The sequence below is a fragment of the Oncorhynchus mykiss genome, chromosome 18, assembly GCF_057628025.1.
Source record: "Oncorhynchus mykiss isolate SJ-2025 chromosome 18, ASM5762802v1, whole genome shotgun sequence".
In the NCBI taxonomy this organism is placed as follows: domain Eukaryota; kingdom Metazoa; phylum Chordata; class Actinopteri; order Salmoniformes; family Salmonidae; genus Oncorhynchus; species Oncorhynchus mykiss.
In genome coordinates this window covers 14904785-14927638 of record NC_143039.1, presented here as the reverse complement: position 1 = coordinate 14927638, position 22854 = coordinate 14904785, and the positions used below count along the sequence as shown (strand labels likewise).

The 22854-nt window shown below is 39.4% G+C and overlaps 1 protein-coding gene across 1 annotated transcript; it reads left to right on the top strand.

Annotated features, from left to right (window-relative positions):
* Window positions 1–4596: 4596 nt before the first annotated feature.
* On the top strand, window positions 4597–21303 carry LOC118941041 (gastrin-releasing peptide receptor). Its single transcript, XM_036951380.2, has 3 exons — window positions 4597–5258; window positions 11439–11790; window positions 14799–21303. The coding sequence occupies exons 1-3, from the start codon at window positions 4843–4845 to the stop codon at window positions 15195–15197; spliced, it is 1167 nt and encodes a 388-aa protein (XP_036807275.1). The 5' UTR covers window positions 4597–4842; the 3' UTR covers window positions 15198–21303.
* Window positions 21304–22854: the final 1551 nt, after the last annotated feature.

Genomic DNA, 22854 nt, shown 5'->3' with positions numbered 1-22854 from the left:
AACACAGTTATCTTGTCTTCATTGATTAGCTTCCTTCAGTGCTGAGCGTTTGTGTAGGAACGTTCTTCCTGAACTGACAAAACAGTTGACATTTAATCAACATGTGGCAGCTATTTGGAAAGGCTGGCTAGAAGATGGGTGGGGATAATTGGGGTAAAATTGAATTGCGACTTACATTTTCAAACTACTAGCATTAGTTCTAGTGCTTAGAGGAAGGAGCCCTCCAGAATGTAGGATGGCTGACATTTGGACGACATTTTAGATTCCTCAATGAAGAACACAGTCAATGAATGACAGAATAATAGCTTTCCAAGTGTTCATCTGTCTCTCTGTCTATTGCAGATGTCACTGGTTGAATAATGACTAAATAAGGAATAGTCCATTTATCAAAGTTGATTTAAATAATTAAAAGTTGATTTATTAAAGTTGATTTAAATAATGAATAGTTAATTTATTAAAAATGATTTAAACAATGAATAGCCCATTTATTAAAGTGTATTTCTCTAATTTGAAATGCCAGTTTTCAAGATGCCATTTGTTACAGACAATAAGCAATTTTTTGGGATAGTCTCAGTCTGGTAAAATGTCATCTTTAAAAGTGCTCTCTTCCTTTTCTTACAGACAATGAGCAACATTTTTGTCCCGCTCTCCCTGTCTCAGTTGGAAACGCAGGTTTTGAGATTGGGTGACATTTCGTTCTCCCCAGTCCCCAGCATAAACTGTATCTAACCATCAATCTTGACCACTAAACTAAATCCAACCAAAGTCTATGATGACCAAGCTCTATATTTATCCCAGGAGGATGAATGCAAGGACACATACTCAGCGAGCTTTACAGCAGTTTTACAGCAGTATTTGGTAAAAGACCAAGCTCATATTATGGCAAGAACAGCTCAAATAAGCAAAGAGAAATGACAGTATTACTTTAAGACATGAAGGTCAGTCAATCAGCAGCATTTCAAGTGCTGTTGCATAAACCATCAAGTACTATGATGAAACTGGCTCTCATCAGGACCGCCACAGGAAAGGAAGACCCAGAGTTACCTCTGCTGTGATGAAACTGGCTCTCATCAGGACCGCCACAGGAAAGGAAGACCCAGAGTTACCTCTGCTGTGATGAAACTGGCTCTCATCAGGACCGCCACAGGAAAGGAAGACCCAGAGTTACCTCTGCTATGATGAAACTGGCTCTCATCAGGACCGCCACAGGAAAGGAAGACCCAGAGTTACCTCTGCTGTGATGAAACTGGCTCTCATCAGGACCGCCACAGGAAAGGAAGACCCAGAGTTACCTCTGCTGTGATGAAACTGGCTCTCATCAGGACCGCCACAGGAAAGGAAGACCCAGAGTTACCTCTGCTATGATGAAACTGGCTCTCATCAGGACCGCCACAGGAAAGGAAGACCCAGAGTTACCTCTGCTGTGATGAAACTGGCTCTCATCAGGACCGCCACAGGAAAGGAAGACCCAGAGTTACCTCTGCTGTGATGAAACTGGCTCTCATCAGGACCGCCACAGGAAAGGAAGACCCAGAGTTACCTCTGCTGTGATGAAACTGGCTCTCATCAGGACCGCCACAGGAAAGGAAGACCCAGAGTTACCTCTGCTGTGATGAAACTGGCTCTCATCAGGACCGCCACAGGAAAGGAAGACCCAGAGTTACCTCTGCTGTGATGAAACTGGCTCTCATCAGGACCGCCACAGGAAAGGAAGACCCAGAGTTACCTCTGCTATGATGAAACTGGCTCTCATCAGGACCGCCACAGGAAAGGAAGACCCAGAGTTACCTCTGCTATGATGAAACTGGCTCTCATCAGGACCGCCACAGGAAAGGAAGACCCAGAGTTACCTCTGCTATGATGAAACTGGCTCTCATCAGGACCGCCACAGGAAAGGAAGACCCAGAGTTACCTCTGCTATGATGAAACTGGCTCTCATCAGGACCGCCACAGGAAAGGAAGACCCAGAGTTACCTCTGCTATGATGAAACTGGCTCTCATCAGGACCGCCACAGGAAAGGAAGACCCAGAGTTACCTCTGCTGTGATGAAACTGGCTCTCATCAGGACCGCCACAGGAAAGGAAGACCCAGAGTTACCTCTGCTATGATGAAACTGGCTCTCATCAGGACCGCCACAGGAAAGGAAGACCCAGAGTTACCTCTGCTATGATGAAACTGTCTCTCATGAAGACCGCCACAGGAAAGGAAGACCCAGAGTTACCTCTGCTATGATGAAACTGGCTCTCATCAGGACCGCCACAGGAAAGGCAGACCCAGAGTTACCTCTGCTGCAGAGGATAAGTTCATTAGAGTGACCTCTGGTGCAGAGGATAAGTTCATTAGAGTTACCAGCCTCAGAAATTGCATCCCAAATAAACATTTCACAGAGTTCAAGTAACAGACACATCTCAGCATCAACTGTTCAGAGGACAGAATCAGGCCTTCGTGGTCAGATTGCTGCAAAGAAACCATTACTAAAGGACACCAATAAGAAGAAGAGACTTGCTTGGGCCAAGAAACACGAGCAATGGACATTAGACTGGTGGAAATCTGTCCTTTGGTCTGGAGTCGAAATTTGAGATTTTTAGTTCCAACTTGAAGACGATACACCATCCCATCTGGTTTGGTTATAGTGGGACTATCATTTGTTTTTTAACAGGACAATGACCCAACACACCTCCAGGCTGCGGAAGGGCTATTTGACCAGAAGGTGAGAGATGGAGTGCTGCGTCAGATGCCCTCCACAATGTCCCGACATTAACCAAATTCAGATGCTTTGGGATGAGTTGGACCGCAGACTAAAGGAAAAGCAGCCAACAAGTGCTCAGCGTATGTGGGAAGTCCTTCAAGACTGTTGAAAACGCATTCCAGGTGAAGCTGGTTAAGAGAGTGTCAAGAGTGAGCAATCAAGGCAAAGGGTGGCTAATTGACCAATCTCAAATATAAAATATATTTTGATTTGTTTAACACTTTTTTGGTTACTACATGATTCCATATGTGTTATTTCATAGTTTTGTCTTCACTATTATTCTACAATTACATTTTTATTTTACCTTTATTTAACTAGGCAAGTCAGTTAAGAACTTAAGAACAAATTCTTATTTTCAATGACAGCCTAGGAACAGTGGGTAAACTGACTTGTTCAGGGGCAGAACGACAGATTTTTACCTCGTCAGCTCGAGGATTTGATCTTGCAACCTTTCGGCTACAAGTCCAAGGCTCTAACCACTAGGCTACCTGCCGAAAATAATACAAGTAAAGAAGAACCCTTGAATGAGTAGGTTTTCTAAATCTTTTGACCGGTAGTGTACATGTTTACCCATTTGATCAAAATAAGGATTGTGGTTTTACCTTTTAATGGTGGGCAGTGGAAAGGCTTAAAGAAGAGATGGAGAGAGAAAGACATGGTCTCCTTGAAGGACCCACATACTGTGCTTTTCAGTTCTTCCATTCTGAGAAGATGTGATGTCACACTTGAGACGGTCACTGTGTCAGCTGGAGGTCTGGTAGATGTCCTGATGGATGATACTTTATTTTCTAATCTCTCTCTCTCTCTCTCTCTCTCTCTCTCTCTCTCTCTCTCTCTCTCTCTCTCTCTCTCTCTCTCTCGCTCTCTCTCTCTCTCGCTCTCTCTCTCCCCCTCTCCCCCTGTCTCCCTCCCTCCCGCTCTCTCTCTCTGCCCCTCTCTCCCGCTCTCTCTCTCCCCCTCTCTTCCTCCCGCTCTCTCTCTCTCTCTCTCTCACAAAACATGAATCCCCAACATCATCACATCCACAGGGGTAAACATATTTTTTCCTAGGACCATTAATGCCCTCTCTAGTAAAAGAGATTGTTTGTCAATGAGTATAACCTGTATGAAACAAGGTTCAATAAAAATAATGGTTGGGTATTATCACCTCTCCATAGACTTTTGCTGCCAGCTCACAGCTGATATGAAATCAGTGTCAGTGTCACCAGAGCTCCTATATCTAAGTGAGAACACCAATGTCCCTGGGGATAGGATGATGAGCTCAATTGTACACAATCAGTTACACACAATCATATACAATCAATTATACACAATCAATATACAATCAATATACATAATCCATCATACACACATATGATATGTTGTCTATATAAGCTCAATAATAGTGCATTCAAGTAGTGCCACAGCCTTGGTACAAAATCAACTGCATTTTCTGGATTCCTCACATCCTTTCTCCTCACCTCCTTCTCAAAATCCATTGGATGAAGTCAGAGGAGAGAGAATGTGAGGAGAAATTCAATTGAGATTTTCCCATGGGGTCTTTGACTGAAAGGTCAATTTTGTGGTGTTAAATTAGTGGATGGCTGCAAGGTTGCAGGTTCAAGTTCAGCTCAGGAAACCAAAACTACTAACTACACTACAATATGTATTGCATTTTAATTTAGACAGTTGCGTTTTGTATCATTGTAAACAAATGCTAAAATTAAATTAATAAAAAGACTGTCCCCGGAAAAAATGTTTTTTCCGTTCTTGAGAGACGCTGCTGACAGAGAGCGCAGACCCACAGCGCGCGAAAGAGGACAGAAAAGTGCATTTTGCGCACGCGCATTTAAAGAACAGTAGAAGTCGCGTGGTCTAGTCAATACAACCCCACCTCAATCAGTGTTGGGATTGGGGACTATAGTTAGACCGCGCACGACGTCCAAGAAAGAACACTTTCAAATCGGATAATATAAATGTAGCCTATTACGTCAGAGTAAAACTCTCCAAAGTGGAAATGCATTTTTCTACGCACCAGTTGGAGACTATCAGTAAGGCAAATGAAGCGTATTTTATTTAAACTTTTATAAACAAGACATGGGATGTTGAGAGAATGTCCTTCGAAGAACCTTTTCATATTACACAAGAATTTGATTTGTACCAGAATGTGTCCAAATGGGCGCACCACGGTAATCACACAGGGGCCACTTCGGTACAATCTATGTTCTACATCAGCATCGCCATCACTGCCATTTATGGAGTCATCATTGTCGTGGGACTAATCGGTAACATAACCCTCATCAAGACATTGTCTTCCTCTAAATCCATGCGGAATGTCCCCAACCTCTTCATGTCGAGTCTCGCGTTCGGAGACTTGGTCCTCCTGGTTACTTGCGCGCCGGTGGATGCCAGTCGGTACCTCGCGGACGAGTGGCTCTTCGGAAGAGTTGGATGTAAACTCATACCATTCATCCAACTCACCTCCGTCGGAGTTTCTGTTTTTACCCTGACTGCGTTGTCTGCTGATAGGTAAATAGCCTTCACTTTGTTTTAGTCTACTACACCCATATTGCAACATGGACGTTTAGTTATCCAACTTATCCATAGGCTACACATCCCATTGCCAACTGATCTGGTATTTTAATGTAGAGTTGTATAGTTAAATGGTGGTAGACTTGTAGTTACTTTAAGCTCAACATATTGTCGTTTAGGTAAAATGATGAAAACGGGATCCATCCTTATCGAATATTCTCTCCGAACGCATCTCTGGCGGGCGAGAGGTTCTTCGGCTAAACTCTATCGAGCTGGAAATTATATGAATTTAAACAACGGTATGGGTACAACCTGTCCAGAACATGCTGCTACTGAGACAATGCAGATACAATCTGATTTAATCTGTTGCGTTATTACGCATTCGGTTCAGTGGGATCATACTTTGATGAGAGATATGAGATGTGCTAGAGTCACAGAAATGAGATCTGACATATGAGTAGAAATGTTTAAGCGTGCGACTTCGTGCGTGCGCGTGTGTGTGTGTGTGCATGTGTGTGTTTGTGACAGTGAATGAGTGACGGTGCTTGCATGCATGGGCGTGCCTGTGTGTTGTGGGGGGGGGGGGGGGGGGGGGGGGGTCATAGGCTATATCCTTCCCACACAACTTCCCATAACCAACCTATTCATTGGGATGATATAGTTTGCATCCCAAATGGCACCCTTTCCCTATGTATACACAGGCTCTGGTCAAAAGTAGTGCACTAGGGAATAGGGTTTCATTTGGAACGCTGCCATAAAGTGTGCATCCCTGTGGAGTGGGACGAGAAGACATCCATCATATAGACTGACCATCACCATGGCAGCCATATAATGATACCGTCTCCAGCTAGCCCATTACAATGTTCTGTGTCTTTGCTCTAATGTCTCTCATTTAGCCTACGATCCCATTAGCAGATAATAATCCATTGATAAATGACAGATACCTCCCCTCTCCTCACCAGCTACCCAACGCTTCCTCCGTTTAAATCCTAACCATATACTTTCAAAACCGACGTTAAAATACTATGAGATCATTTCAATCAACTTTATCTGTGCTTGATTGAGCCTGCCTCAATGGAACCTGGCTCTCCAGGCGTGCAGGAGTAAACACTACAGCTGGACTATATATACTAGAGTACGTGGACACCCTTTTCAAAGTGGATTAGGTTATTTCTGCCACACCCGTTGCTGACAGGTGTATAAAATCGAGCACACAGCCATGCAATCTCCATAGACAAACATGTCCTTAAGCTCAGTGACTTTCAACGTGGCCCCACCGTCATAGGATGCTACCTTTCCAACAAGTCAGTTCGTCAAATTTCTGCCCTGGTCAACTGTAAGTGCTGTTATTGTGAAGTGGAAATGTCTAGGAGCAACAACGGCTCAGTTTAAGCCACATAAGGTCACAGAACGGGACCGCCGAGTGCTGAAGCGCATAGCACGTAAAAATCACCCTCAATACAGAGTTCCAAACTGCCTCTGGAAGATACGTCAGCACAATAACTGTTCGTTGGGTTGAAACGGGTTTCCTGGCTGAGGAGTCGCACACAAGCCTAAGAACATGCTCAATGCCAAGCGTCAGCTGGAGTGGTGTAAAGCTTGCCGCCACTGGACTCTGGAAACGCTACCTGCCCCAATGCATAGTGCCAGCTGTAAAGTTTGGTGGATGAGGAATAATGGTCTGGGGCTGTTTGTCATGGTTCGGGCTAGGCCCCTTAGTTCCAGTGAAGGGAAATATTAACGCTACAGCATACAATGACATTCTAGATGATTCTGTGCTTCCAACTTTGTGGCAACAGTTTGGGGAAGGCCTTTTCCTGTTTCAGCATTACAATGCCAAAATGCATAAAGCGAGGTCCGTACAGAAATGGTTTGTCGAGATTGGTGTGGAAGAACTTGACTGGCCTGCACAGAGCCCTGACCTCAACCCCATCGAACACATTTGGGATGAATTGGAATGCCGACTGCGAGCCAGTCCTAATCGCCCAACATCAGCGACCAACCTCACTAATGCTCTTGTGGCTGAATGGAAGAAAGTCCCCGCAGCAATGTTCCAACGTCTAGTGGAAAGCCTTCCCAGAAGAGTGGAGGCTGTTATAGCAGCAAAGGGGGACCAACTCCATATTAATGCCCATTATTTTGGAATGAGATGTTCGACAAATGAATAGAATGGAAGGAATAGTATAGAATGAACAGAAAATAATTGATAGTATAGAATGACTAGAATAGAAGGAATATAATAGAATAGAAGGAATAGTATAGAATGAATAGAATAGAAGGAATATAATAGAATGAATAGAATAGAATGAATAGAATAGAAGGAATATAATAGAATGAATAGAATAGAATGAATAGAATAGAATGAATAGAATAGAAGGAATATAATAGAATGAATAGTATAGAATGACTAGAATAGAATGAATATAATAGAATGAATAGAATAGAAGGAATATAATAGAATGAATAGTATAGAATGACTAGAATAGAATGAATAGAATAGAAGGAATAGAATAGAAGGAATAGAATAGAAGGAATAGTATAGAATGAATAGAATAGAAGGAATATAATAGAATGAATAGAATAGAATGAATAGAATAGAATGAATAGAATAGAAGGAATATAATAGAATGAATAGTATAGAATGACTAGAATAGAATGAATAGAATAGAATGAATAGAATAGAAGGAATATAATAGAATGAATAGTATAGAATGACTAGAATAGAATGAATAGAATAGAAGGAATAGAATAGAAGGAATAGAATAGAAGGAATAGTATAGAATGAATAGAATAGAAGGAATATAATAGAATGAATAGAATAGAATGAATAGAATAGAAGGAATATAATAGAATGAATAGAATAGAATGAATAGAATAGAATGAATAGAATAGAAGGAATATAATAGAATGAATAGTATAGAATGACTAGAATAGAAGGAATATAATAGAATAGAAGGAATAGTATAGAATGAATAGAATAGAAGGAATATAATATAATGAATAGTATAGAAGGAATAGAATAGAATGAATAGTATAGAATGACTAGAATAGAATGAATATAATAGAATAGAAGGAATAGTATAGAATGAATAGAATAGAAGGAATATAATAGAATGAATAGAATAGAATGAATAGAATAGAAGGAATATAATAGAATGAATAGTATAGAATGAATAGAATAGAAGGAATATAATAGAATGAATAGAATAGAATGAATAGAATAGAATGAATAGAATAGAAGGAATATAATAGAATGAATAGTATAGAATGACTAGAATAGAATGAATATAATATAATAGAATGACTAGAATAGAAGGAATATAATAGAATAGAAGGAATAGTATAGAATGAATAGAATAGAAGGAATATAATAGAATGAATAGAATAGAATGAATAGAATGAATAGAATAGAAGGAATATAATAGAATGAATAGTATAGAATGAATAGAATAGAAGGAATATAATAGAATGAATAGAATAGAATGAATAGAATAGAATGAATAGAATAGAAGGAATAGAATAGAATGAATAGTATAGAATGACTAGAATAGAATGAATATAATAGAATAGAAGGAATAGTATAGAATGAATAGAATAGAAGGAATATAATAGAATGAATAGAATAGAATGAATAGAATAGAAGGAATATAATAGAATGAATAGTATAGAATGAATAGAATAGAAGGAATATAATAGAATGAATAGAATAGAATGAATAGAATAGAAGGAATAGTATAGAATGAACAGAATATAATGAATAGTATAGAATGAACAGAATATAATGAATAGTATAGAATGAATAGAATAGAATGAATAGTATAGAAGGTATAGAATAGAAGGAATATATTATAAGGAATTGAATATAATGAATAGAATAGAATGAATAGAATAGAATGAATAGTATAGAAGGACTTGAATAGAATATAATGAATAGAATAGAATGAATAGTATAGAAGGACTTGAATAGAATATAATGAATAGAATAGAATGAATAGTATAGAATGAATAGAATATAATGAATAGAATAGAATAGAATGAATAGAATAGAATGAATAGAATAGAATGAATAGAATAGAAGGACTTGAATAGAATATAATGAATAGAATAGAATATAATGAATAGAATAGAATAGAATGAATAGAATAGAATGAATATAATAGAATGAATAGAATAGAAGGAATTGAATAGAATGAATGAATAGAATAGAAGGAATAGTATAGAAGGACTTGAATAGAATATAATGAATAGAATATAATAGAATGAATAGAATAGAATAGAATGAATAGAATAGAATGAATATAATAGAATGAATAGAATAGAAGGAATTGAATAGAATGAATGAATAGAATAGAAGGAATAGTATAGAAGGACTTGAATAGAATATAATGAATAGAATAGAATATAATGAATAGAATAGAATAGAATGAATAGAATAGAATGAATATAATAGAATGAATAGAATAGAATGAATAGAATAGAAGGAATTGAATAGAATGAATGAATAGAATAGAAGGAATAGTATAGAAGGACTTGAATAGAATATAATGAATAGAATAGAATATAATGAATAGAATAGAATAGAATGAATAGAATAGAATGAATATAATAGAATGAATAGAATAGAATGAATAGAATAGAAGGAATTGAATAGAATGAATGAATAGAATAGAAGGAATAGTATAGAAGGACTTGAATAGAATATAATGAATAGAATAGAATAGAATGAATAGAATAGAATAGAATGAATAGAATAGAATGAATATAATAGAATGAATAGAATAGAAGGAATAGAATAGAAGGAATAGAATAGAAGGAATAGAATAGAAGGAATATAATAGAATGAATGAATAGAATAGAAGGAATAGTATAGAAGGACTTGAATAGAATAGAATGAATAGAATAGAATAGAATGAATAGAATAGAATGAATATAATAGAATGAATAGAATAGAAGGAATTGAATAGAATGAATGAATAGAATAGAAGGAATAGTATAGAAGGACTTGAATAGAATATAATGAATAGAATAGAATAGAATGAATAGAATAGAATGAATATAATAGAATGAATAGAATAGAATGAATAGAATAGAAGGAATAGTATAGAAGGACTTGAATAGAATATAATGAATAGAATAGAATAGAATGAATAGAATAGAATGAATATAATAGAATGAATAGAATAGAAGGAATAGAATAGAAGGAATAGAATAGAAGGAATAGAATAGAAGGAATATAATAGAATGAATGAATAGAATAGAAGGAATTGAATAGAATGAATGAATAGAATAGAATGAATAGAATAGAATGAATAGAATAGAATGAATAGAATAGAAGGAATAGAATAGAAGGAATAGAATAGAAGGAATAGAATAGAAGGAATATAATAGAATGAATGAATAGAATAGAAGGAATTGAATAGAATGAATGAATAGAATAGAAGGAATAGTATAGAAGGACTTGAATAGAATATAATGAATAGAATAGAATAGAATGAATAGAATAGAATGAATAGAATAGAATATAATGAATAGAATAGAATAGAATGAATAGAATAGAATGAATAGAATAGAATATAATGAATAGAATAGAATATAATGAATAGAATAGAATATAATGAATAGAATAGAATAGAATGAATAGAATAGAATGAATAGAATAGAATGAATAGAATAGAAGGAATTGAATAGAATGAATGTTGATGCACAATCAACATCTTATGGTCCCGTCTGACGTCAATAGAAAATATTCATTCAGTTAGCAGACATGACGCGCTTTACCAAACAGTAAAAGGAACCGAGGGGTTGAAATATGAAGAAAAAATGAGAAACAGGAGAATGTAGAGTTGATTGGAGAACAATCGGGTTTTGAAGGATAGCACCTGGTTAGAGGAAAACTGTCTGTGTCCCGATGGGCACCTTATTCCCTTTACATTGCCTTGCTCCACATAGGGAATAGGGTGCCTTTATATTGCCTTGCTCCACATATGGAATAGGGTGCCTTTATATTGCCTTGCTCCACATAGGGAATAGGGTGCCATTCAGGACACAACCCAAGTGCTAGCAAGACATCTGTATAAGGCAAGCAGAGATCAAGAATCATACGTCACACATACTTCTGAACAGGTGGCCTAAGTTGAGGAGATCACGTCTTCCTCCTCCTCCTCTATCATCCTCCAGGTACAAGGCAATCGTGAAGCCCATGGACATCCAGGCCTCCAATGCCCCGGCGAGGATTGTCCTGCGGGCTGCAGTGATCTGGCTCTTCTCCATGACCCTGGCTGTCCCCGAGGCTGTCTTCTCAGACCTCCGCTCGTTCAGCATCCACAGCACCAATGAGACCTTCATCACCTGCGCCCCCTATCCCCACGATGGTGAACTGCACCCCAAGATCCACTCCATGGCCTCCTTCCTCATCTTCTATGTCATTCCTCTGTCGGTTATATCAGTCTATTACCTGTTCATCGCCAGGAGCCTGATCAGGAGTGCCTATAATATGCCGGTGGAGGGCAACGTGCACGTCAGAAGACAGGTGGGTCTGTCTTCTTCATCAGCTCTTCTATTTTATTCTAGTTCTTCTCCTTCATCATCTCTTCTATTTTCTTCTCCTTCATCATCTCTACTATTTTCTTCTCCTTCATCATCTCTACTATTTTCTTCTCCTTCATCATCTCTTCTATTTTCTTCTCCTTCATCATCTCTACTATTTTCTTCTCCTTCATCATCTCTACTATTTTCTTCTCCTTCATCATCTCTACTATTTTCTTCTCCTTCATCATCTCTACTATTTTCTTCTCCATCATCTCTTCTATTTTCTTCTCCTTCATCATCTCTACTATTTTCTTCTCCTTCATCATCTCTACTATTTTCTTCTCCTTCATCATCTCTACTATTTTCTTCTCCTTCATCATCTCTACTATTTTCTTCTCCTTCATCATCTCTACTATTTTCTTCTCCTTCATCATCTCTACTATTTTCTTCTCCTTCATCATCTCTTCTATTTTCTTCTCCTTCATCATCTCTACTATTTTCTTCTTCTTCTTCTCCTTCATCATCTCTACTATTTTCTTCTCCTTCATCATCTCTACTATTTTCTTCTCCTTCATCATCTCTACTATTTTCTTCTCCTTCATCATCTCTACTATTTTCTTCTCCTTCATCATCTCTACTATTTTCTTCTCCTTCATCATCTCTTCTATTTTCTTCTTCTTCTTCTCCTTCATCATCTCTACTATTTTCTTCTCCTTCATCATCTCTACTATTTTCTCCTCCTTCATCATCTCTACTATTTTCTTCTCCTTCATCATCTCTACTATTTTCTTCTCCTTCATCATCTCTACTATTTTCTTCTCCTTCATCATCTCTACTATTTTCTTCTCCTTCATCATCTCTACTATTTTCTTCTCCTTCATCATCTCTTCTATTTTCTTCTTCTTCTTCTCCTTCATCATCTCTACTATTTTCTTCTCCTTCATCATCTCTACTATTTTCTTCTCCTTCATCATCTCTACTATTTTCTTCTCCTTCATCATCTCTACTATTTTCTTCTCCTTCATCATCTCTACTATTTTCTTCTCCTTCATCATCTCTACTATTTTCTTCTCCTTCATCATCTCTACTATTTTCTTCTCCTTCATCATCTCTACTATTTTCTTCTCCTTCATCATCTCTACTATTTTCTTCTCCTTCATCATCTCTACTATTTTCTTCTCCTTCATCATCTCTACTATTTTCTTCTCCTTCATCATCTCTACTATTTTCTTCTCCTTCATCATCTCTACTATTTTCTTCTCCTTCATCATCTCTACTATTTTCTTCTCCTTCATCATCTACTATTTTCTTCTCCTTCATCATCTCTACTATTTTCTTCTCCTTCATCATCTCTTCTATTTTCTTCTCCTTCATCATCTCTACTATTTTCTTCTCCTTCATCATCTCTACTATTTTCTTCTCCTTCATCATCTCTTCTATTTTCTTCTCCTTCATCATCTCTACTATTTTCTTCTCCTTCATCATCTCTTCTATTTTCTTCTCCTTCATCATCTCTACTATTTTCTTCTCCTTCATCATCTCTACTATTTTCTTCTCCTTCATCATCTCTACTATTTTCTTCTCCTTCATCATCTCTACTATTTTCTTCTCCTTCATCATCTCTTCTATTTTCTTCTCCTTCATCATCTCTACTATTTTCTTCTCCTTCATCATCTCTACTATTTTCTTCTCCTTCATCATCTCTACTATTTTCTTCTCCTTCATCATCTCTTCTATTTTCTTCTCCTTCATCATCTCTACTATTTTCTTCTCCTTCATCATCTCTACTATTTTCTTCTTCTTCTTCTCCTTCATCATCTCTACTATTTTCTTCTCCTTCATCATCTCTACTATTTTCTTCTCCTTCATCATCTCTACTATTTTCTTCTTCTTCTTCTCCTTCATCATCTCTACTATTTTCTTCTCCTTCATCATCTCTACTATTTTCTTCTTCTTCATCATCTCTACTATTTTCTTCTTCTCCTTCATCATCTCTACTATTTTCTTCTTCTTCTTCTCCTTCATCATCTCTACTATTTTCTTCTTCTTCTTCATCATCTCTACTATTTTCTTCTTCTTCTTCTCCTTCATCATCTCTACTATTTTCTTCTTCTTCTTCTCCTTCATCATCTCTACTATTTTCTTCTTCTTCTTCTCCTTCATCATCTCTACTATTTTCTTCTTCTTCTTCTCCTTCATCATCTCTACTATTTTCTTCTTCTTCTTCTTCCTCATCATCTCTACTATTTTCTTCTTCTTATTCTCCTTCATCATCTCTACTATTTTCTTCTTCTTCTTCTCCTTCATCATCTCTACTATTTTCTTCTTCTTCTTCTCCCTCATCATCTCTACTATTTTCTTCTTCTTCTTCTCCTTCATCATCTCTTCTATTTTCTTCTCCTTCATCATCTCTACTATTTTCTTCTCCATCATCTCTACTATTTTCTTCTTCTTCATCATCTCTACTATTTTCTTCTCCTTCATCATCTCTACTATTTTCTTCTTCTTCTTCTCCTTCATCATCTCTACTATTTTCTTCTCCTTCATCATCTCTTCTATTTTCTTCTCCTTCATCATCTCTACTATTTTCTTCTCCTTCATCATCTCTACTATTTTCTTCTCCTTCATCATCTCTACTATTTTCTTCTCCTTCATCATCTCTACTATTTTCTTCTCCTTCATCATCTCTACTATTTTCTTCTCCTTCATCATCTCTACTATTTTCTTCTTCTTCTTCTCCTTCATCATCTCTACTATTTTCTTCTTCTTCTCCTTCATCATCTCTACTATTTTCTTCTCCTTCATCATCTCTACTATTTTCTTCTCCTTCATCATCTCTACTATTTTCTTCTTCTCCTTCATCATCTCTTCTATTTTATTCTAGTTCTTCTCCATCATCTCTTCTATTTTATTCTTCATCATCTCTTCTATTTTCATCTCTTCTATTTTATTCTTCATCATCTCTTCTATTTTCTTAATCTTCATCTCTCTCTCTCCACAACATCACAGATAGAGTCCAGGAAGCGCCTTGCCAAGACCGTCCTGGTGTTTGTGGGCCTGTTCGCCGTGTGCTGGCTCCCCTGTCACGTGATCTACCTCAACCGCTCCTACCACTACTCCGAAGTGGACACCTCCATGGCCCACTTCATCTTCACTGTGGGAGCCCGTATCCTGGCCTTCACTAACTCCTGTGTCAACCCCTTCGCCCTCTACCTGCTCAGCAAGAGTTTCCAGAAGCAGTTCAACAAGCAGCTGTGTTGTTGTTGTCGAGCCCTGGCGAAGAGGTCCCAGAGCCAGAGGAGGAACAGGAACAACACAAACATGACCTCCCTCAGGACCACCAACCACTCAGTGGCCAGTCTGAGCTTTATTAATGGAAAACACATCTGTCAGGAGGACAGTGTGTGAGAGACAGACGGGTGGATGGTAAGAGAGAGACAGACATACAGGTCTACCAAGAGGAGAGAGTGTGAGACAGACAGACAGACAGACAGACAGACAGACAGACAGGTCTACCAAGAGGAGAGAGTGTGAGACAGATAGACAGACAGGTCTACCAAGAGGAGAGAATGTGAGACAGACAGACATACAGGTTTACCAAGAGGAGAGAATGTGAAACAGACAGACAGGTCTACCAAGAGGAGAGAATGTGAGACAGACAGACAGACAGGTCTACCAAGAGGAGAGAATGAGACAGACAGACAGGTCTACCAAGAGGAGAGAATGTGAGACAGACAGACAGACAGACAGGTCTACCAAGAGGAGAGAATGAGACAGACAGACAGGTACACCAAGAGGAGAGAATGTGAGACAGACATACAGGTTTACCAAGAGGAGAGAATGTGAGACAGACAGACAGACAGGTCTACCAAGAGGAGAGAATGTGAGACAGACAGACAGACAGGTCTACCAAGAGGAGAGAATGTGAGACAGACAGACAGGTCTTCCAAGAGGAGAGAATGTGAGAAAGACAGACAGGTCTTCCAAGAGGAGAGAATGTGAGACAGACAGACAGGTCTTCCAAGAGGAGAGAATGTGAGAAAGACAGACAGGTCTACCAAGAGGAGAGAATGTGAGAAAGACAGACAGGTCTTCCAAGAGGAGAGAATGTGAGAAAGACAGACAGGTCTACCAAGAGGAGAGCGTGTGAGACAGACAGACAGACAGGTCTACCAAGAGGAGAGAGTGTGAGACAGACAGACAGACAGACAGACAGGTCTACCAAGAGGAGAGAATGTGAGACAGACAGGTCAGGTCTACCAAGAGGAGAGAGTGTGAGACTCTACCAAGAGGAGAGACTGTGAGACAGACAGGTGTAGTTGGATGGTAGTACCAAGGGAATAGAAGAACCAAGGGATATCAAAGGTTTCAGTGCGGTATGCAGATGGTCGGGTGGGAGTGGGGAAATTGCTCACCCTTTGAAATGGCCGCTAATCTGGAATCACTTGAGTGTGTTTCCTGACCTGTTTGATTGTATTGAGCCTTTAATCAAGATCCCACAGCAGCGATATAGATGATCTACATAGAACAGTATGTGAACCTTTATGTATTAGAACAGTATGTGTACCTTTATGTATTAGAACAGTATGTGTACCTTTATGTATTAGAACAGTATGTGTACCTTTATGTATTAGAACAGTATGTGTACTGTTATGTATTAGAACAGTATGTGTACTGTTATGTATTAGAACAGTATGTGTACCTTTATGTATTAGAACAGTATGTGTACTGTTATGTATTAGAACAGTATGTGTACCTTTATGTATTAGAACAGTATGTGAACTGTTATGTATTAGAACAGTATGTGTACTGTTATGTATTAGAACATGTGTTTGCTAATTACACATTTCATTGTTAAAGGCATTACATTTGTTTAATGTAGTGTTTTGATACTTGATATGGTGTCCTATAAGCCCATGTGGGCTGGGCACCAGTTGGTGGACAGAATGTTACTCTGTGGTACAGCTCTGTGGTACAGCTATGTGGTACAGTAATGTGGTAGAGCTCTGTGATACAGCTCTGTGGTACAGTAATGTGGTAGAGCTCTGTGGTACAGCTCAGTGGTACAGCTCTGTGGTACAGTAATGTGGTAGAGCTCTGTGATACAGCTCTGTGGTACAGTAATGTGGTAGAGCTCAGTGGTACAGCTCTGTGGTACAGTAATGTGGTAGAGCTCTGTGATACAGCTCTGTGGTACAGTAATGTGGTAGAGCTCTGTGGTACAGCTCAGTGGTACAGCTCTGTGGTACAGTAATGTGGTAGAGCTCTGTGGTACAGTAATGTGGTACAGTAATGTGGTAGAGCTCTGTGGTACAGCTCTGTGGTACAGTAATGTGGTACAGTATTGTGGTAGAGCTCTGTGGTACAGCTCTGTGGTACAGCTCTGTGATACAGTAATGTGGTACAGCTCTGTGGTACAGCTCTGTGGTATAGCTCTGTGGTACAGCTCTGTGGTACAGTAATGTGGTACAGTAATGTGGTACAGTAATGTGGTAGAGCTCTGTGGTACAGCTCTGTGGTACAGCTCTGTGATACAGTAATGTGGTACAGCTCTGTGGTACAGCTCTGTGGTATAGCTCTGTGGTACAGCTATGTGGTACAGTAATGTGGTGCAGTAATGTGGTACAGCTCTGTGATACAGTAATGTGGTACAGCTCTGTGGTACAGCTCTGTGGTACAGCTTTGTGGTACAGTAATGTGGTACAGTCATGTGGTACAGCTCTGTGGTACAGCTCTGTGGTACAGTAATGTGGTACAGCTTTGTGGTACAGTAATGTGGTACAGTAATGTGGTACAGTAATGTGGTACAGCTTTGTGGTACAGCTCTGTGGTACAGTAATGTGGTACAGTAATGTGGTACAGCTCTGTGGTACAGCTCTGCGGTACAGTAATGTGGTACAGTAATGTGGTACAGCTCTGTGGTACAGCTCTGTGGTTCAGTAATGTGGTACAGCTCAGTGGTACAGTAATGTGGTACAGTAATGTGGTACAGTAATGTGGTAGAGCTCTGTGGTACAGCTCTGTGGTACAGTAATGTGGTACAGCTCTGTGGTACAGCTCTGTGGTACAGCTCTGTGGTACAGTAATGTGGTACAGCTCTGTGGTACAGCTCTGTGGTACAGTAATGTGGTACAGCTCTGTGGTTCAGTAATGTGGTACAGCTCAGTGGTACAGTAATGTGGTACAGTAATGTGGTAGAGCTCTGTGGTACAGCTCTGTGGTACAGTAATGTGGTACAGCTCTGTGGTACAGTAATGTGGTACAGTAATGTGGTACAGCTCTGTGGTACAGTAATGTGGTAGAGCTCAGTGGTACAGTAATGCGGTACAGTAATGTGGTACAGCTCTGTGATACAGTAATGTGGTACAGCTCTGTGGTACAGCTCTGTGGTACAGTAATGTGGTACAGTAATATGGTACAGCTCTGTGGTACAGTAATGTGGTAGAGCTCTGTGATACAGCTCTGTGGTACAGTAATGTGGTAGAGCTCTGTGATACAGCTCTGTGGTACAGCTCTGTGGTACAGCTCTGTGGTACAACTCTGTGGTACAATTCTGTAGTACAGCTCTGTGGTACAGCTCTGTGGTACAGCTCTTTGGTACAGCTCTGTGGTACAGCTCTGTGGTACAGTACAGCTCTTTGGTACAGCTCTTTGGTACAGCTCTGTGGTACAACTCTGTGGTACAACTCTGTAGTAGAGCTCTGTGGTACAGCTCTGTGGTACAGTACAGCTCTTTGGTACAGCTCTGTGGTACAACTCTGTGGTACAGCTCTGTGGTACAACTCTGTGGTCAATATGTGCAGTTAATATGCAGTTGATGTGCCTTCATATTGGTAAGTCAGTGTGTTGTGCCAACAATTCCTCATGTGGGTATTGAATTGTCTATGTTATTGTAGTATGCTGCCTCTGTGTATTGTCTTGACTGGCTAGATGTTGTCTGTAACGTAAGACCCTAGAGGTTTTGGGAATGAGCCATTGTCTGTGTCTGAAATGGCACCCTACTCCCTATATAGTGCACAGATTTTTCCTGGTCAAAAGTAGTGCACTATTCCCTATGGGTCCTGGTCAAAAGTGGTGCACTATTCCCTATGGGTCCTGGTCAAAAGTAGTGCACTATTCCCTATGGGTCCTGGTCAAAAGTAGTGCACTATTCCCTATGGGTCCTGGTCAAAAGTAGTACCCTACATAGGGAATAGGGTGTCATTTTGCACGCTGACATTGTTTACCAATGTTTCACATGGCCCAGACATTGGCTGTGTCTGAAAATGGCACCCTACAGATGTCGGATCTTAATTTGACCCATTTTTGTCGCAGGAGTAAAATGATATTGCAGCAGGAGGATTTGATTGAATATTGAGTATTTAGAATCGCCGCCAGGGGACAGCTGGAAGCGGTGTTTGTAGGCTTTTCAATGCAGTACCGTACCTACATTGTACCTTAAACTGTTTATAAATACAACAGATTCTGATCCAACATCCCCGGACCCAACTCATTGGAATGCCCACACCCCATGGCCCAACTAGCAATGTGTACAATGCATAGTCCAACAGGGGGGGGGCATGACTCTTAAAGGATGGTGTCTGATTGGCTGTGCTGTAGTCCTGTCATATGGACTGGAATTACACACTTCCTTCTGACTATGAAGCTGGGAGAGAACAGGCCAGGCTGATGGTTCATTGATGTGTGCAGGACAGTGATTTAATAGATGAATGGGGCCGTCAACTGAGCCAGACATTCACATTCAAATATTTTACACCCCCCCCCCCTCTCTCTGTCACAGGAAACTGCTGGAATATGTGGTGCATTCGACTAGTGTTTGCATTTTGGAATGTGTTCATATTACCAGGTGTTCATATTACCAGGTGTTCATATTACCAGGTGTTCATAGTACCAGGTGTTCATATTACCAGGTGTTCATATTACCAGGTGTTCATATTACCAGGTGTTCATATTACCAGGTGTTCATAATACCAGGTGTTCATATTACCAGGTGTTCATATTACCAGGTGTTCATATTACCAGGTGTTCATAGTACCAGGTGTTCATATTACCAGGTGTTCATAATACCAGGTGTTCATAATACCAGGTGTTCATAATACCAGGTGTTCATATTACCAGGTGTTCAGATTACCAGGTGTTCAGATTACCAGGTGTTCAGATTACCATGTGTTCATAATACCAGGTGTTCATAATACCAGGTGTTCATAATACCAGGTGTTCATATTACCAGGTGTTCATAATACCATGTGTTCATTATACCAGGTGTTCATATTACCACCATTGCTATGATTATAATGTGAAGTCGTTATAGTTTATCAACATTTTAAGCTAAACTTTCCGGTCTGTTCCATCAGTGTCTTTGTGCTGATAGGCTATGCAGGCTATTTTTAGACCGCAGGTCTACTGGGCGTCAGTTCAAGTAGTCTTTGTAGGCTATGTTCAGGCTACAGTGTGTCTCGTGTGAATTCTTATGTGGATTATAACAAATGGACATATTTGTACGGGATAAATCAGCTTTTTTATCAATTGTTTTATTATATTTTGAAGGTAAAACAATAGGCAGGATACTGTATCGCTGTGTCTGTGTTGTCCAGGGGTTACATAAAAACTACAGGTTATGAGAGGACTGGGACTGCCCCACTTCTTAAAGAAGACCTTCACGAACAATAATAGGTTTATAATATAAGGATCATGATGATGATGATGATATAGGCCTGATGATATGCAGTGGGAGAATTCTAACGTGAACACATGGGTGAGGAAAACTCACAGATTCTTTGAATGATAACGACCGAATCATTGTCGGCGTGATTAGACAGGGTGGGTGCGAATTGCAGGAGTGGGGGAGGTAAAATCAGCTGCTCAACAAGCTGTTCAAATCAGTTAGCAGTCAACTGATGGCCCAACTCAGCTCATCCACTCTGCCAGGGAAACACAAACAGTAGCCTACTATAGGTTTTCACAGGCAGCCCAATTCTGATATTTTTTTTCCACTAAATTGGTATTTTGACCAATCACATCACACCTTTAATATCATTATCTTTTTTTCAGAGCTCATCTGATTGGTCAAATGACCAATGAGTGAAAAAAAAAGGTCAGAATTGGGCTGCCTGTGTAAACGCAGCCAGAATGTGACAATGGATCGGCTAACGGGTAGCCTACAGAATGTATTGCAGCCCATTGCAACCCTTCATGACACTAGTTAAACCGTCAATACAGTCACTACCACTCCCTAAAAGATGATGCTTTTGTCCTGCTTGCAACCAAAGTCTTTCAAGAGATGTTCGATCTTGGTTGGTATTGTCATCGGAACAACTTGGTCCTTTTTGACCTGCGGGGTGATGTATCTATTTGACAAGCATTCTGTAGAATTGAAATTAAGAATTTCCTTGTTTACCGCGACAAATCTACTGTGGCATTTACACAACACTTTGTATGAATGGAAACTAATGTTCCTGTTATTATTGAATTTGTTTCCTATTGATGTTTCCATTAAAGAAACGTGTCTGTAAAAGAGTCTGGTGCAGTCAGTTCTTGTCAAGGTATCTGTCCATGTTTGAAACATGTTACTAAATCAAGTCAAAGACGGGAATTTTTTATTTATTTAACTAGGCAAGTCAGTTAAGAACAAATTCTTATTTTCAATGACGGCCTAGGTTTAACTGACTGTTCAGTGGCAGAATGAGAGATTTGTACCTTGTCAGCTCGGGGGTTTGAACTTGCAACCTTCCGGTTACTAGTCCAACACTCTAACCACTAGGCTACCCTACCCTGAGTGACTTGTGCCAGAAGGGCTGGAATCAAATCCACGCTGACAAGGTAGTGTTATTTGTACAGGCAGCTGCCCTAACCGCTAGACCATCCCAGATCACTGATTGAACTCCATTTTGACAGTTGATTCATAATCTTATGTTCTCTGGAAAGCTTAAGATGTCCTGAGTATACAAAACATTAGTAACACCTGCTCCTTCCATGACATAGACTGACCAGGTGAAAGCTATGATCCCTTATTAATGTCACTTGTTAAATCCACTTCAATCAGTGTAGATGAAGAGGAGGAGACAGGTTAAAGAAGGATGTTTAAGTCTTGAGACATGGATTGTGTGCCATTCAGAGGGTGAATGGGTTAGGCAAACAATTTAAGTGCTTTAAAACAGGGTATAGTAGTAGTCGCACTGTTTTGAGTGTGTCAAGAACTGCAATGCTACTGGATTTTTCATTAATCAACAGTTTCCTGTGTGTATCAAGAACAGTCCACCACCCAAAGGCCATTCAGCCAACTTACGTAAGTGCATACTGCAAGCGCCATGCTCTTCCAACTGAGCCACGAGGGTAACTGAGCCTCGAGGGTAACTGAGCCACGAGGGTAACTGAGCCACGAGGGTAACTGAGCCACGAGGGTAACTGAGCCACGAGGGTAACTGAGCCTCGAGGGTAACTGAGCCTGCAACTCGATATTAGGTAGGTGTTCGTAATGTTTTGTACACTCAGTGTATACTGTAGATCAAACAAATCCCAGGCTTTCATTAAAATGTGTTCAACTTCCCATTGGCTAAACTTACCCCAAGGCAAACATTTTGACTATATTAGCCCTCACACCTTTAATGGTAGGTTTAGGACCTGGTATGGAAGCTTCTAGAGACCCCAACTGATGTTTAGAACAATCTTAAAATTATTTACTTTGGTTTAGATTAGTGTTGCACGGTATATCAGTATCGTGGTAATATCCCGGTAACAAAACGTCATGATACTTCTGGCACCAATATTTTATAATACCACAGTACCATTTCATATGATACTACCACATTTCTCGGCCCTACTGATCTAAAGAACCAGCTGACGCCTGTTATAAAATGTTAATAAAGTCAGTTTTATTTATAAATTCTATTACATTTTTTTAAGAAATGGGAAGTAGACTAGTCTATTGTATGCGCCGGGCCAATAATGATAATTTCACAAACATTGTTGCGGGCAAATTTAAAACTAATCCTGGCCCACTATGATTGTTTCGAAAACAAACAACGTTGTTCAGTCACGTTACCTAGCTAGCTAACAACATGGTAAC